The sequence below is a fragment of the Acyrthosiphon pisum genome, chromosome A2 (assembly GCF_005508785.2).
Source record: "Acyrthosiphon pisum isolate AL4f chromosome A2, pea_aphid_22Mar2018_4r6ur, whole genome shotgun sequence".
NCBI lineage: Eukaryota > Metazoa > Arthropoda > Insecta > Hemiptera > Aphididae > Acyrthosiphon > Acyrthosiphon pisum.
This window is the reverse complement of record NC_042495.1, coordinates 71,152,413-71,169,759: the sequence shown is the minus strand read 5'-3', so window position 1 is coordinate 71,169,759 and position 17,347 is coordinate 71,152,413. Positions and strand designations below refer to the sequence as shown.

Below are 17,347 nucleotides of genomic sequence, written 5' to 3'. Positions count from 1 at the left end.
ACTTTTGAAAATCGAAGCATTTTTACTGCTCCAAACGTTAGTCGTCAGACACAAAAAAAAAAAAAAAAAAAAAAAAAAAAAAAAAAAAAAAAAAACACACATCATTGTAAAATCAATACATTCATCACTTCGTTCAGAATCTAAAATTTTAACTTTTAACTTGTTAATTAGGTCTTACAGTTGACGAAGTATTATGTAATCAAACTTATTAGTTATTTATTTAAATGTACACTGTCGATTTTACAATCTTGGACCTTGTGTTTAATTTTTAGTTTAATCTATGATACATTTTTCCAGTACAATAGTGGTATATTGTCTAGTAGCCAGTGTTGGGTAGTAAAGTAACGGAAGTAACGCGTTACTGTAACGGCGTTACTTTGCTTGTAACGCGTTACGTAATTTCATTAGAATTATATCCTAGTAACGAAAATGTAATGGAAATTACTTTTGATAAGTAATTTCTATGAAATAACGCGTTACAGTTTCGAATTTTTAAGTACCTTGCCAAAAAAAAAAAACTATATATGCATAATGCGGGTATTATTATGTTTACCAATCAATCTTATATGTTTATATATATTTAATTTTAACTCGCCACAATTCAGTTTTCAATTGTTTTGACATTTGACATGTCCAATTGCACGGTAAATCACGAGAAAAGTTATTATTTAATTTGATTCCTCTAAATAAGTACCTTCGCAGAACACCTGCTATGATATCTATTATAGCGTGGACTAATGAGTTATATACGCTCCTATTAACTATACAGGTTTTATAAATAATTTAGTGTTGTACAAAAACTGTTCAATTTAAAAATACTTATTAGTTCTTACTATATTTAGAATTTACATTAGAATATAACATTATATTTCTGATAATTAAATAAAATCGAAATATTTAAACATTACACCGTTATAAATCATTATAGCCATTTCACATTTGGCATTTATAAGAAACGGTTTATTTTTATGATTTATAAGTTATATAATTGTGTTCTTTGTGTATAATGATTTTATTTTCACTAACATAATATTTAACAACACAAATACAAGATTGAGTGCTATTATTCCTTATTTGGTGTCAGTCGATCAGTTGACACTCTACAGATAGGAATAGGTATAGGTTAGGTTATGGCGATATTATTTTTTATTTTCTTAAGTATAAATGTATAGTTTATGTGAACAATTTATTCATAAATGTTAAGAAAACAATTAAAATTAGACATAGTATATTATATTAATAGTATTATTAAAAATTAAAGTAAACAATCGATTTCAGACGATCATAAACTGTGACGTTTTTCCGTTGGTGGGCTTCTGGGTTTCCTGTCGACCCAAAACGTCTCCATTTTACCTTTTCCCTGGGGAAAAAAAAAAAACAAAAACATAAAAGATATTATGACTACAATATGTCTAATATCGACAATATGCGTATAATATTCGTCATTAAACTTCCGCCACATTATAACTTTGTTATTGTGTGTCTTACCTTAACGGTCACGAGTCCCCTCGACGTCAACGTGTACAAGTTCTGCGGCAAAAGTCGCTTGGTCGTGACGGAGATATGAATTTTTCCCGGCTGACAGATAAAAAAAACGAAATACACAATAAAAACACACCGACCCATTACGATCTAGCGATAATAATAATTTGGTGCAGATTATAGGCATGATCAGTGGCGTACGCAAAAAAAATCTTATTTACCACCATTTTGATACACATACAGATCAATTGTTGGTCATTTTTAATAGATATAAAATAAATTGTTATGACAAAGACGTCGATAATCGGTGGTTCCCGTTTTTTTTTTTTGCTGATTTAGAACATTGCTAAACGTCTGCCATAATCGATGGAGTATCATCGTCCATCGGTTATTACCACGTTTATTACGGCCCGAGGAGCCTATATATAGATGACCCGGTTACACACTGTTAACGTAGACTAAATTTGAGACTAACTATAATTTGTTGTATAAAACTTTTTTGAAAAAAATAATGTAAATTATTTACTCGGGTAAACCCCTAACCGAACTAAAATCCTGCGTACGCTACTGGGCATGATAATGGTAGTATAATACATATAGGTAGGTACATAAGACACTGCACGGATTTCGAATTTCGATATTATACGGTACGACGTTTACCTGGCTGGTGGTTTGCATCCTGGACGCCGTGTTGACAGTGTCACCGAACAGACAGTACCGTGGAACTTTCATGCCGACCACTCCAGCGACGACGGGACCCGAATGGATGCCTATACATATTTATACTGAATAATTATTATTGTATAATAGGTATACAGGGTACTCGTACACTTGTCCACAGCTTACTATTATATAGGTTCACACAATCAAAGTCCTCCACCCACCAACCGCCTTAGCGTTAAAAACGTATACACGTGCCTGTTTGTTGGTTGTATACTATTAATATAAAACTAATACTTACACTTTCTTCAATATTTATATAAATATTGACTCTTATTATTAAACGCAAAAATATGTTGGGATTTTTTTTTTTGAGTTAAGGTAGATAAGTAAGATAAATTGATATACGTTTTATGAATAATTGTGTATCTCTGCTAAGTAATAATTTTTAAAAACCACCATATTTCAAAAAAGTCATTGATTTATAAAGTAGACCGTCCAGTACAATATCATGAAAATGACTGTGTTATAACTTATATACTATTATATCGATCCAAAAAGAGTGATTTATAAAAACCAAACACTTCAAATCGTGATAATATGTTATACCAGTCAGTGGTAGTGTAGACAGAATAGGGGAGGTTGTGAATTGAACGTCCGAATTTGTTGAACAAACCGAAACCTAATATCTAATAATTCTTAATAGGATGTCAGCGCACTATTTGTTTTCTCTCTCTGGTCCACTCGCAACATCGACAAAATGCATTAACGCAGAATATCTTTTTCTATGTTTGTAAGTAATCTTAGAGTAAAATTACTCATTACAAAAAAGATAGAAAATAATATTTTTGAGGGAATGACTTATCGATTTTATATTTTATTGTTATTTCACTTTTAAGATAAAGAAAAAAATTTTGTAAATTTAAATTGTTTTGAGACAATATTTAGACACTTCGATATGTCATTCCCTCAGGAATATTATTTTCTATCTTTTTTGTAATATTTGATTTTACTCTAAGGTTACTTAAAAACATAGAAAGAATAATTCTGTGTAAATACGTTTTGTCTATGTAGTGCGAGGCCCAGAGAGAAAACAAATAGTGCGCTGACATCATCTTAATAATAATTGGATACAATATTATTGTCGTTCTGAAGAAATTTGTTATTTTTCAACTCTAACTCACAGACTCACGTAGTCACGTTTCACTAGTCAATATACATTGTTGAATTCTTATCGTACTATTTTATTATACTTAACCCTAGTTGTATAATATTGTGTTTGGTTCTTTTCCCATAGGCTTTTCCCAGTACGAGGTTATCCCCCATCTATACTGACAACCGACTCGGACATTGATTTAATTTCACCCTCGTCGTGAGATTGTCTTTTTTTCATTTACCCCACGATTGGTCATGAGACCTATTCTATTCGCGCAGCTAGGTTCTAATTTCTATATATAACATAACGAGGAATATTTTGAACCGGAACTGTCCGGTTCAAAATGGATGCAATTATTACTACTGAATCGGTCAGTAGCAGGTAGGTACACCAAACGCATATTCCATATGACTGTATGCCAATATAAATAAATATGGTGGGGTGGATATTTCCGTGTTCAAGGGGTAAGACTATACAGAAAACGACGTGAACTTCACATAATAATTTAATAATACGAAAAGCGAAGGGTGAAAAAATATTTATTTCATAACGATAAAGCTTGCAGGAGTATATAGGTAGGACCTAAGATTACCACGATTACACCATTATATTATATAATACCGCTTTTATTCGATCCTCTCGTATTTGGGACGATATTAATAATAACGATGACGGCTACGACGACAATCATAAAAACAATAAACCTAAGCCCAACTCGAGACGCATATAAAATATATATTAGTTTTGATACCGATTTTGATCTGGATCTGGATATTGCACGGGAACTGCAGGTCTCTAATGTTTTCCGCAAACTCTAAGCTCAGGTCGGTGACGTTGCGCGCGTGCTCTCCCGTGTATTCGGGAGCTCCGCTAACGGCCATGTACACTTGGTTCACGGTTTCCACCTGTTTTCGGAAAAACAAGCGAACGAAATGTAATTAATATGCACTCCGAGAAACGTGACGGATACCGAATCGAATTGAATTAAACGTTACACGGCGGGGGGGGGGGTCGCCACGAGCGTTTCGGATTATCGTATTAATTTTACAAACCGCGAGATATACCTACACGGCTCGCACGACTTTATTATAATATACCTATATAATATGGCCATGTGCGTCTGTGCATTTCACAAACACAAACAATACAATACGCAGTATCGTTCTTCTGGTTTGCTTTATCGATTACCGTTGTACACCATAATAATATATACCACGATCGTGTGCACTATATATTTTAGACGCGCGGGGTTAATAATGACTATTGACTATACTAATGTACTATACTACTTCGTAAATCTGGCACATTATATTAGTTACCAGTATTATAACAGTAGGTAGGTATATTATTAATATTATTATTATGCTGACGCAGTGACGCGCGCGCCTAAAAATGTATATTTTATTATATTCTATGGTACTAATTAATATATTTCAAGAAAATATTTAATTTATTTTACGTACTGTTCTATTTTTTATTTAAATTTTACGATTATATTCTTTTACAATAACTGTATTGACTACGTTTAACGATAAACCAAAAAAAATTAATTAAAATAACATATAAGTAGGTAATTAGTTTAATATTACTTATAACAAAATGACTATTATTACCTTGTAGACGTTAAATCGGTCAGTGAGTGAATCGAAGCAGCTAAAAACGGTGTTCATACATTCAACGACATCCATTACTCCTTTTATTGTTGCTTGTGGTCTTAGCCCTTCGACTTCACAAAACATGACAGATATCAAATTAAAAGCCTACATAAATAAAACACACATTTGACCGTTATGATATGAATGATTACGAAAGATAATATTATACAGTTAAATGTACTTCTAAAAAAGGTGAGCAAGTGGGTGTCGCTTTGCTGAACAGTAGGATACAAGTGTAAATTGGAAACTTAAAATGTCCGTAAACAGTTCAAAACAAATCGAAATAATTTGAAAATTTTATCGTGTTTTTAAAATATTATTAATTATTATAAACAGTCAGTCAAAGTTTCATGTATATACGGTCAATTATCTTAGAGTTACATCAAAAACTAAAATATTTTTTGTCAGAAACCGATTTTGCGTAAAACATACTGTTTTTCATTCATTTTTGTTTTTTTCCTGCGCTTTTGATAACTACTGAGAATTTTTAAATTTTGTTCTCCCGAATGCATGAACTAGATTCACTTTCCCATCGAATAAGAAATTGTTGAAAAAAGTGAGGCAGTATCACTGTCCCAAACAGCGATTTGTGTCTGACACACAAAAATTTAAAAATTTAAAAATTAAAAAAAAACACACATCATTGTAAAATCAATACATTTATTGCTCCGCTTAGAATGTAAAATGTGCATTGTTAATTTGTTTATTATTAGTTAAAAAATTATAAAAACATAATTTGGAAGTTTCATTCCCACAACGTGAGTACGTATCTACCTTCGAATAAAGTAATAATTTAGAAAACAGTTTGTGGACAAGATGGATTGCATGCCGTATGGGAAGTGTCAGTACTTTTATTATAATTATTTGGTAATTTCATACAATCGTTATAAACCTAAAAGTAATAATTATACAAATTTTGTTCTACGTGTAGCCGTTACGAATATAATTTCTTTTTAAGTACAGCGGTGCCAAAAAAAACAAAAATAAAATCTATTTCTTCGCAATTTGCGGGCGTGTTAGTCCCAAATAATATTATTATATTTCGTCACCCCGATCACCCTCAGTTTCGTCCACTATATAATATAGTGTCGGCCTCGCAATAACGTCAAAACATAAAATAAATACGTTCGTGTTGTTTTAGTATAACTGCGAATTGCGATAATCCTAAATAGTGCTAAAACGGTCACGGTGCTGATTTTAAAACCGAGCATATATCTAAACAATATATGGCACAACGTAATACATTATGTAAATAATAATGTGTTTATGATCGGTATAATCTTCTCGCAAAAATAAATGATAAATATATAAATTAATTTGTATTGATCCTGCGAAGGACTATTGCATTTTTGATGAAAATAAACAGGAACTGATCGACGGAATGAAACGATGTAAATATTATAATTCATACTCGCCCCAACCCCCACATAAGCCATTTTTTTTAAATATTAAGTTAGACTTTTGGTTGTATTTAAATGAACTTACTTGTTTGTTTTTTCAATTTTTATTTTTGTTTATTTTATTATTACTAATTACTATTGCCTAATTGTATGACCTATGAAAAAATAAACAGTGAGTTTATAATATATATATTATTAAATAAATAAACAAAAGTTTAATTAAAAAGAAAAACAATTAGGAACTTTGTGTTGTAATCTATAACCAGTGGCGAGCCGAAGTGGTCAATTTTGACGCAGTTGCGTCAACTTTTCAAAGGAGGTGGTACCACCCCGTGACTGTGGCGCAGAATTACATGCTTAAGCCTAACCTCTTGGCTCTTTTGATCACATTTTATTAACATCATAACTTTGTTATAAGTAAAAATAGGATGGTTGTGGTGGTGGTGGTAAGAACATAATTATGAAAACGCGTCATTTAAAATTGAAATTCAGCCCGCCACTGTCTATAACAATATTTACGTCTTTTTGTTGTGAATTATTACTACCAGACATTATGTTTTTCTACGTTGTACAGTATGTCATATTCTAAAAAGTAAAATGTTCGCGCCCCCGCCCCATCGATCAAGGCCCAGTGACGTCCAATCGATAGGTTACTAGGTCGTCGGTATTGGTAAGGCGCCTGTTAGTAGTATACTACAAGTTACGATATTGATATATATTAATTACCTAGTATATTAAAATCTGGGGGTATAATATGCATAAACATGATATATTATAATTATTATATTAAAATCTTGGGGTATAATACGTAAACATGATATTTGCCTTGCACGTATTCATCGTGCTCTGTTCGTTTTGTAGCTGATCTGCGACGCTCCTCGGTAACATCGAATACAACAGTGAATCACCCTTGCGTTTCCATTTATCCAACTGTTCGTAGTTGTCTTCGAGATCTTGCGACCACTGCTCCGCCCTTTCGAACATCAGCTCCAATCTATAAAAAGTCGACAAATTTTACGCGATTTTTACCACATCGTAAAGATGGACAGAATTTCCCAATTTTTAACTTGCGTGCTTATAATATCAATATGCATACTAGATAATAAAAATATATAATATATTATTATTAAATATTTAACCAATCACCAAAGAAAGATAAAAAAATCACGATTTCCGCATACGAACAAAATTTGACACGCATACAATAATAATTGTTACAGGAAACAAAAACGTGGACAAATCACACGTACTTACCTATACAATCATATTTCGATGGACCTCGAAATATATTATAATATTATGATAAAAATGATAATTATTACAAGTATGTGAACAGCTAGTTTGTTTTTCGGGTAAACGAGATATAAATTTTATGGCTGGGCGAATTAACTGATTTTTATAACTCGTGAAGTTAATATAGAAGATGTAACTCAAGTTTAAATTCAAAAACTTTTTTTTTTTTTGCTTCTGAGATAAATGTATTGATTTTAGTATTTTACAATGATGTATATTTTTCTATATTTCTTCTAGCTTTTAATTTTATCTTTAAGTATATTTTTCAGTGGGAAAATTAATTTAGTTGGAATCTTTTAAAGTTCAAAATGGAAAACTCCCAAAAGTTTTTAAACGCGTTGGGACAAACCAAAAAAAAAAAAAATTTTTTTAAAAACTGGAATTTTTATGCAAAACCAGTTATTGACAAAAAAAGATTTTATTTTTTTTGTGTGTTACTCATCAGATACATAGAATTTTCTACCTTGAATATTTCGCAGTAAAATTTTTGATATTTTAACTTCTGACAATTTATCATTACCCACGATTTCAGTTTCACACGAATAAATGAATTTTTAGTTCTGGATTGACCGAATATGGTCCTTACGAAAATGATGGATCATTGGAATACCTACCCACATAATAACATAGTATTATAGATTGTCATGAATGATCGCATTTGCACGTGCTTAAAATAATAATGTACTTCTAAGCATAATCGCGTAGGGAACAAGGTACAACATGGAATCGGACATCCGTGATTGTACCTCCAGGAGAACGTACATAATAATATTTTGAAATGCAAACAAAAACCATCAAACGAAGGTACTGAACTCACTGAAAGGGGCAATGCAAATTTACAATATATGGGGTCGCTTATTATTATTAAACAAATGTAGGAGACGATTCATCATCGATTTTGAATTTAAAAAGGACAGCGCCCACCTAATAAAATATGTAATACATATTATAGTAATACAGACATCCGAAATCGTATTTTCCTTCAGGTCCCCTCACGTTTGACAATTTATTTAAATAGGTAATATGTTTGTACTTCACGAAAATCCATCATAATAATCGAACGTCTCTGTATATTATTATACGGCTTTTCAATCTGAATACGTTTCGTGTAACTCATGTATACACAAGACGCTGCAACGTCGGTATTTTATTCTATGTATATGATTGAAAACATTTTCGATTTATCTTTGGGCACATCGTAATATGTATATTTCGTATACGTACAACAAGTAAGGCCGAAAGCACGAACGAACTTTGGACTTTAAAAACCACGAATTCATTAGTTCAAAATTCGGGTGATTTATGGGAATATTCCGTGGTAGGTACTGTGTAAATATTAAAAAATAAATATTCGGGATATTCCATTACCACGGCGATCAACGTTCATAGGCTTTTCTGGTAATGAAACGATGGAATTTCACGAGCCCTCAGCAAAATTCTGAATATCGCAAGACGAATATTGTGTATGAATGTATTATAATATTATATATTCGAGTGTGTATTTTATGTACATACATATAATATGCATATTGTATAGGTAAATAGTCAAATATGATAATCCTCTTTCGTAATTTTATAAATTTAAATATTTTACGTAAATATCGGTTGCGTTGTTAAATTACGATTTCTCCAAAACAATATCACAGAAATACCGGAACGATAATATTATATTAATATGGAAATTATCAATAATTTGTATGTAATATAGGTACCTATATAAAATAATGAAAACGCCAAACGGTATATCATATACATATATAAAGGGATATGAAGGGTGATCAGCACGCATGCTCATCAGTCATCCCCATTATTCACTCCAATAAAACATTTATTAAAATTTTTATTCTTGGTATTTTTAAATATGTTTTTTAAAGACTATTATCTTAATAATAAAATAGGTATATTTTATACGTTTAAAATCTTGTGTAGTATTATTTTACCTGGAACAGTGCTGCCAACCGGCCAGTACCAGCTCTCTGCTCAATCCATGCAAGTTCAGGTCGTTCATGAACAGACTCATGGCCTGTAGTTCATCCAAGTTATTCACTCTGCAATTGATAATTAGTTTATAGGTGTGTTGGTTTTGGTCTTTAAAGTTTGAAGGAGAAAATGTATTGTTAATACTTAATATACAGAGTGATTCTCCAAGAATACTCAACCCCTTATTTTCTTCAATAATACAATTGTTTAAATTCTGATTTTTGGGATTTTTAAATTTTCTTAAAAACCATATATTTTTAAAATTTTCAAGATTTTTGTATTACTTAAGGAGTATTCTGTGACGATACAAACTTATGTTTTTAAAATAATAACCGCTTTTCCGCTGTAAATTGTTTTTGAGTTATCTAAGTTAGTGCAATAAGGATAATAGGTACATGATAATGGGTTTGGAAGGTACGGGAGCTGTGGTGATTTGAAAATTTGAATAATTAATATTAATCTACCAATATTTTTATTCTCTCTGTATAGAATCACTCTGTATAGATTATTATTTATTAATTATTAGTATATTTGATTAAACATGTTAGTTCACTTAGTGAACATGATAGGCCATTTGAAATCGAAATGTATGAAAGTTCATCATCAAACCATTTTTTTAAAGTTAAAAATATAACTTTTTCTATTTTAAATAATATTTAATGTCTTTAATTATTGTAATTTATGTTTATAAAAGTTATAAATAGCTTACATAAAAATATCGTTGATTTCTCAAAATTACCTATTCATAAATAATAAATATTAAGATTATAGTCTCAAGAATATTTTTTCCCAATAATATAAATTACAACAATACAAAATCATTATCTAATTATAAATCGAAAATTGTTTATGTATTGACATTTTCTGCACTCAAACGATCGTACAATAAAAGTAAAGCATTTTTTGACATACAACAATATGCAATTATTTTTTATTAATGGGTATTTTTTTTAAGCGTCTCTAGAGAGTTAAAAATAACCAAAAACTAAAATGTGTCTGTAAAAATTTTTTTTTATTTACTCACACGGGACTGCATAAGAACACGACCACGTCAATCTCCTTGAAGTGTCTCATCTGTCCTTTCAGAAGTATACTCCGTGATCCATAACTACCCCTTCTATCCAGAGTGGCTGGCAACTGACTTACTGATTTCTTTTCTCCTTTTGTTGGGTTAAGTTTTTTTTCGGGCATCGTGGCATGTGTTCCACGTAGCACTTCAAGTTCAAAGGTCACCGATGCCAAATACATCAACTAAAACATATTTTATAAAACAAAAAAGTGTTGAAGTGTTGTAGTTTATTGTTACACACGCACAACACGCGTTCGCATGAGATAATATTATAGTAAAAAGTTAAACACGGGCATTTATGTCACTAAAAGAATGTCAGCATTAGCTTGTTAAATAATTAATGTTTTTTTTACAGAAATTTACAAAATCATCCTATTTTTTTTTCTGACACAATTAATCTCCTTTAATAAAATTAAACATAGAATATTTTCTGCCAAACGCATCTATTCTCGATTTACCTATTTCATATAATATAATATACTATACCGTGTGTCCATGAAAACGGGGTACACAGAAAAAGTCAAGTTGTTGCACATGCACAAAATACAAGAGTTAAACAACTATAAGTCATAAGAATTTTTGATCCGATATAAACTTTATATCCTTAGTCTTAGTCTTTAGTCTCATGTCCCACAAAAATAATTCAAAAATATGAATAGGGTACTGAGTAATGTTAATAACTAATAAGTAACTGAGTCATATATGGCGTAGGTATCCTTTTTTTGGACACACGGTATATATTATATAAGCTGCGTTATTGGTTGTTTCGGAAAACATTTTCTTCGAACTAAAAGCTTTTAGATCGTTCCGTTTACTTTATGAAATACTCCGACAGACGAACCATTTGGCTTATAATTTACTGTTCAAACAAAGCTCACCGCTAGTATTTGATTACTTTGATGAACTTCTATGTAGTTGCTTATACGAGTGCCTATTATTTTACCCACTTCGTTTGAACTTTAAGTCTTATTGTATTTACGTCTTATTATCCATTAACTGTCAATATCTCCAAGCACAAACAAAACTTATGCACACAAAGTTGCATCGTTCATTTCATGTATATTAATATATTATTTATTAACAACTGTGTAAACTCAAAAATATGCTATATTATGGAATTCCAGATGTTATATTTACATAAATAATAGTTTATTTGTACACAATTATTTATCACTTCTTGTGTGCAGACCGCAATTATATAGAAATATACATTTTGTCATTTTTTTAAATGTAAATACTTATTCTGCAGAAATTGAAATTTTTTAAAATCACTATATCTAGAATTATTATAGATATGGTACATACTACTTCATAAAATGATAAATCTAAATAGTTATTTTAAATTTTTCAACAAAAATTAATTCCTCATAATATGATAATATTATATTAAAAATCACAGTACTGCATTATAAAACAAGGAATTTGGAATACACATACAAACGTATTATAAATCGGGGGCTGTTTGTTCCTGTTCATTTCTGTCTAAAATCTAAATAATAGATAAATAAGTACATAATATAATGTACGATTTAAGCGGGTCGTCCTATTGCGTATTAAAAAATTTAATTTTTTTTTAAATTTATTGAAAAATATGCTCAAAGTCACATGTCTTCTTAGTTATACTTAAATGGAGGGGCTCTTTTTATTTAGCCGATCATGCAAGTAATGTGTGTCCAAGCCGTCACTATGAACTATTCCTTAATAGGTAGGTACTTAAATTGTTTTAAAGTTTAATAATTCTAAAACTAAGTCTTAAAATTTTAATTTTGTAACTTTAAAATATTCAGAAAAATTATCCGCATAATAATGTGCATTATGAAATCGAGGTTTTCATTTGAAAAGACACTCCAAAATAGCACAAAAAATCTTAATAACTTGAAAATATCGTCTTTCAGTTTATTTAATAAATCCAAAAATTACAATTTCAATTATTTTGAAAAGGGGGAGAGTGAGCACGCTTATTGCGTGAGACACTCTGTATAATATGTATAGTATGCACCACGACAATGGTACACTTACCTTTATAATATATTGTTTCGGGACGAAAGGACATGTCGTAAATTTAAAATTATTTCTCACGTAAACGCTGTGTGGTCGTCACAGGACGTTGATGGAACATCAGCTTCAGTGTTGTAATATATACCGCCGACCGAACCCAAATACTTAATTATGCCCCTATGATCGCGCGTAATAATTGTTCCGAATATCGTTGGGTTAATCGTCCACAAAACGACAGCATTAATGCATTATAGTTGTGTACGATATTGCACCACTGCACTGGAGCGGAGTAATTATACATACACCGCAGCGTCATTATTATTGTCATCTAAAGTATTATACCGAACACCATTCTGGATATTTCGGTCGTTTCATATAATCGCAGACGATCCGGACAACGATTTGGTGCCTCAAGGTATACCGAAACGAATGTATTGCAGTTGTGGTCGTCTATATTATATAATATTGCTTGACGAAGAGGAAAATCATTATTGTAATCGACTCCAACGACAGAAATTCCAGAAACGGAATTCCGGTACCTATATAGGTAATATAATATGTATATAGGTGAATACGTATATTATATTATTATTGTTGTGCACCAATGGAAATTGCGCCGAGGTACTATCGCCCTCCCCTCCCCAACCAATAAAATAAATCGATACGATAAGTAATTACTAATTTTAGTATTAATTGCAGTGTGATCGCGATAAATTATTGACAAACATTGCAAAGACACACCAATACGTTTTTCGATCTTCGTGGATTAGACGGGCTTGTGGATGGTGCAGACATTTTAGCGTACATTTTTTTTATGATTTTAGATCTGCAGGATACAAGATTTTTGTTTCTGACCGATTCTTCGAAAGATTACCATTATCATGGTTACTTATTAATAAAACGTATTATCCACAATTCTTACCAAGTTTATACAATTTAATTATACAAATAAAATAAAATAAAGTATAATTTTATATAGCTCGTTTTAGAATTATTTTCTTAAGGCGCCCGGTGCCATTGTAATTTTGTACACAAAAATACATTCTACGGGAATAATGCTCATGTTTTATAGAAAACTTGATAATTTTTTTTCATTACAAGAGGGTAATATTCAACAGACCACATCGAACTCCGGGTTTCAATTTCTTTAAAATTTTTGTTAAGTATTATCTATTTTTATATTATTACCTTCAGGCTTCAATAAAAGTTTAATGCAGTTATTATAGATAAAGATTTTTCAAATATAACCAAAAATAACTGTAATAATATTCATTATCTACATTAATCATTATACAGACGTCATAATAATCGATTTTGCCTGGACCAAAATCTTAGGACCTAAGGTCATTGCATCCGATATGTCACGACCTCCGGTTGTGGTTTGCGCATCACTATTGTTGATTTTGACCTTTTTATAAGAAAGTTGCGCATCGTTCGATTTTTGTGTTAAATGTATATCATTTGTGCATCTATATTATTTAACATTATAACTGAAAAATAGGTGTAGGTATATCAAAAGTTTCAAATTGTTTTATAAAGTTTTACTGATATCTATAATTTACAACGGGTTCCTGAACGACAAAAACTAGACTATAAATTAAATATAACTTTTTATTAATAAAAAAATAAGAATAAAAAATAATTCGAGCTTTTGATGAGTTTTGTCAAAATTTGAACTTTAAATGCTAATTTAGCAAAATCTTATTGCTATGTACCTATCTTTATTATTTTTAAACTTAAAAATCTTATATTATTCATCATCTATATAATATACTGGGTGCGGCAGTCAAACTCGACGATTTTAACAAGAATTGGTGGGCAGGGTTAAAGTGTTAGAGTTTTCGGGAATGTTCTTATCGCTTTTAAATACTCGGAATTTAGTAATCATGGAGCATTGGTCGAGTGAACAGCGTGCGTTCGTGGTAAAAGCGTATTACAAAAATAATGATAGTTTCGTAGGAGCTCAACGTGCGTTTCGCCGACAGTTTGGTTTATCTCCTCGCGATTCTGTGCCTTCTCGTGGTACCATCGACCTGTGGGTAAAAAACTTTGAAACCACAGCTAGCACGACTCAAAAGAGAGGTGGTAGTAAAAAAACTAGACGGACTCAAGAAAATGTAGAGCGGGTGAGACAAGCAGTAGGGAGAAGTCCCCGAAAGTCAGCCAGGCGTCACAGCAAAGAACTTCGCCTAAGTGATCGGACTGTGAGGAGAATATTAAAGCATGACTTGCGCTTCCATCCCTACAAAATTCAGATAGTTCAAGCTCTCAATCCACAAGATCATAATACCCGATTACGCTTTTGCCAACACATGTTGACTCTTTTCAATGAAAACGAAGATAGGGTACACAACATATGGATGAGTGACGAAGCCCACTTTCACTTAAGTGGCTTCGTCAACATACAGAATTTTCGGTATTGGGCGGAAAGTAATCCACAACATCAGCATGAGAGACCTCTCCATTCACAAAAAGTAACAGTATGGTGTGCCGTATCATCATTTGGAATAATCGGCCCATATTTTTTCGAGAACGAATCGGGCAGCGCCGTTACAGTGAACTCCGAACGCTACTGTGATATGCTAGCCACATTTTTTTTTCCAGCACTTGAAGAATACGACACAGATGAAAACACACTTTTTCAACAAGATGGTGCGACAAGCCATACTGCACAAATCTCAATGGATCTGTTGAAGCTAGCATTTCCAGGGCGTCTCATTAGTCGGTACGGCGACATCCAGTGGCTTGCTCGTTCACCGGACTTGACGCCTCCTGATTTTTTTCTTTGGGGTTATTTGAAAACCAAGGTGTTAATCCACCAAGGACTATTGTTGACTTGAAGGAGCGAATTCGCCTTGAAATCAATAACATAACCTTGGAAACACTTCACAACGTCATCGGAAGCTTCGCTGTCAGACTCTCACAATGTGTGGCTAACCTAGGAAGGCATTTGCCTGACACTATCTTTAAAAAATGAAGTTTTTAAATATTATAACGTAAAATTCCACTTGTGTACTTTTTATTTGTTTGGCGAAAAATTAATAAAAAATTTTTTTTCTATTTTTTTTTATTTTTTCAAATCGTCGGATTTGACTGCCGCACCCTGTACAATGTACATATATGTACCTGCCTACTCTCTATGTACGTTTATATAAATATGACTACCTATAATTCAATTGAACTAATGCCGTCACTACAACCGGTGTCATTAGAAAACAGTTTCTACTGTACTTATAACCGTATGTTCGTATAATAGGTTTTATTTATGAGTACAATCAGATAATTTTGCATAGATTAGTGCACATTGTTATTAAATAGACTAATAATATTTTTGTGAAATAGATTTTTACGAAGAATTATTTTTCTCAAACAATAAATTTCCTTACATTATCTTATACTGTGCCAGTTATACTTACTATGTGCATTGTGCATATATCAATATTTTGTTTTGACTTTATTTGACGAAACAATAACAACGACGATAATATTTTATTATTATACCTATATAATGCATTATATATTTATATATATGTATTTTCGTCGTAAAAACAATAAAGTTTATTATTTACTTATTTCTATACGGACAAAGCAATCCAGACGACTAAATTCAAGAATAATAAATTTTTAATATACATAATAGATATTTTTTTTATAGCTCTTGGATAAACATAGCCCGCTTTTTTTTTGATACCAATGATTAATATATTCATTTCCGATATTATATAAAAATAAACCAGGGACAAACACTAAAAAAAAATAACTTGACTTTGTGCCCTCTATAATAGTTCCCTTCAGAAACTACCTCATCTTGTGTGAATAACAAAATAATATTATCATAAGTATTTTTGTTTCAAATGATTAAAATATATTCAATCATAATATTATAGTGTTATTATAGTAGTGTGTGATATATATATTTTATATATCAAAATATTAGTTTCTAAAAATCTCAGTGGGCGTAAAAAAAAAACAATAGATAAAATAAAGACGGATAAAATGAAAGAAAATTACTCGTAACAAATAATGGGTTAGGTTTCTGAAGGTTTCGTATTTGTTTTGGAATTTTGGTAATTCTACAATAAATACAGAGGGAGCATTGTTGTCCCACGCAAAACAGTTTCTGCTATGTTATGCATTTGTAAGTCAGAGACATCGCACTCGGGTGTAGCGTCCTCTTAATTATATTTAAACGCATTTTATTATTTTATTATTATATAATACTAGCTAATCCCGTTCACTTCGTTTACCCTATAAAAATGCTAACTCTATATGATTCAACCTTTGTTCAATTCGTTATTTAATATTTGGTGTATGGCGTTCAAAACTTAAAAATGATCATCGATCGTCTTGAATCTTAAAATACTTGTGCAAGCGCCACATTAAAATGAGGATTTTAGTGGATGCTTTATTAGTGAACACTTAAATGGTGGTACGATAAGATACCGCGAAAATTGCAAGCCTCAAGCTATGATTATTTACACTTAACGTTGATCAGTCAGTGAGTCAGTCAGGACACGTTCTATTATAACATTATACATTACAGCCATCCCGCCGGCCGCCAGGCGTTGCCCATGAGACACGCTTGACATTATGCAAGCAATATATTTTCAGGTATTGGCAATCCACATGTGGTGGATTGCAGACCCCGCGAGGT

General features: G+C 31.4%; 2 protein-coding genes across 2 annotated transcripts in view; one reads left to right on the top strand and one right to left on the bottom strand.

Annotated features, from left to right (window-relative positions):
• Positions 1–1,165: 1,165 nt before the first annotated feature.
• The window catches only part of LOC100168799 (soluble guanylate cyclase 89Db), a 30,791-nt gene continuing 14,609 nt past the window's right edge, over positions 1,166–17,347 (bottom strand). Inside the window, exons 4-11 of the mRNA XM_001943178.4 lie at positions 10,651–10,877; positions 9,587–9,694; positions 7,179–7,347; positions 4,912–5,058; positions 4,050–4,203; positions 2,143–2,252; positions 1,489–1,578; positions 1,166–1,360 (exon numbers count right to left, since the gene is read on the bottom strand). Of these exons, the coding sequence (XP_001943213.1) occupies positions 1,283–1,360; positions 1,489–1,578; positions 2,143–2,252; positions 4,050–4,203; positions 4,912–5,058; positions 7,179–7,347; positions 9,587–9,694; positions 10,651–10,877 (1,083 nt within the window). The 3' untranslated portion in view covers positions 1,166–1,282. The remainder of the gene's footprint in view (positions 1,361–1,488; positions 1,579–2,142; positions 2,253–4,049; positions 4,204–4,911; positions 5,059–7,178; positions 7,348–9,586; positions 9,695–10,650; positions 10,878–17,347) is intronic.
• LOC115034013 lies at positions 11,943–16,089 on the top strand. Its single transcript, XM_029488987.1, has one exon. It carries the CDS (start codon positions 14,541–14,543, stop codon positions 15,531–15,533), a length of 993 nt encoding a protein of 330 aa, XP_029344847.1. The 5' UTR covers positions 11,943–14,540; the 3' UTR covers positions 15,534–16,089.

Coding starts and splice junctions, on each gene's coding strand:
- LOC115034013 (XM_029488987.1), top strand. CDS start 14,541: ATGTTCTTATCGCTTTTAAATACTCGGAATTTAGTAATCATGGAGCAT.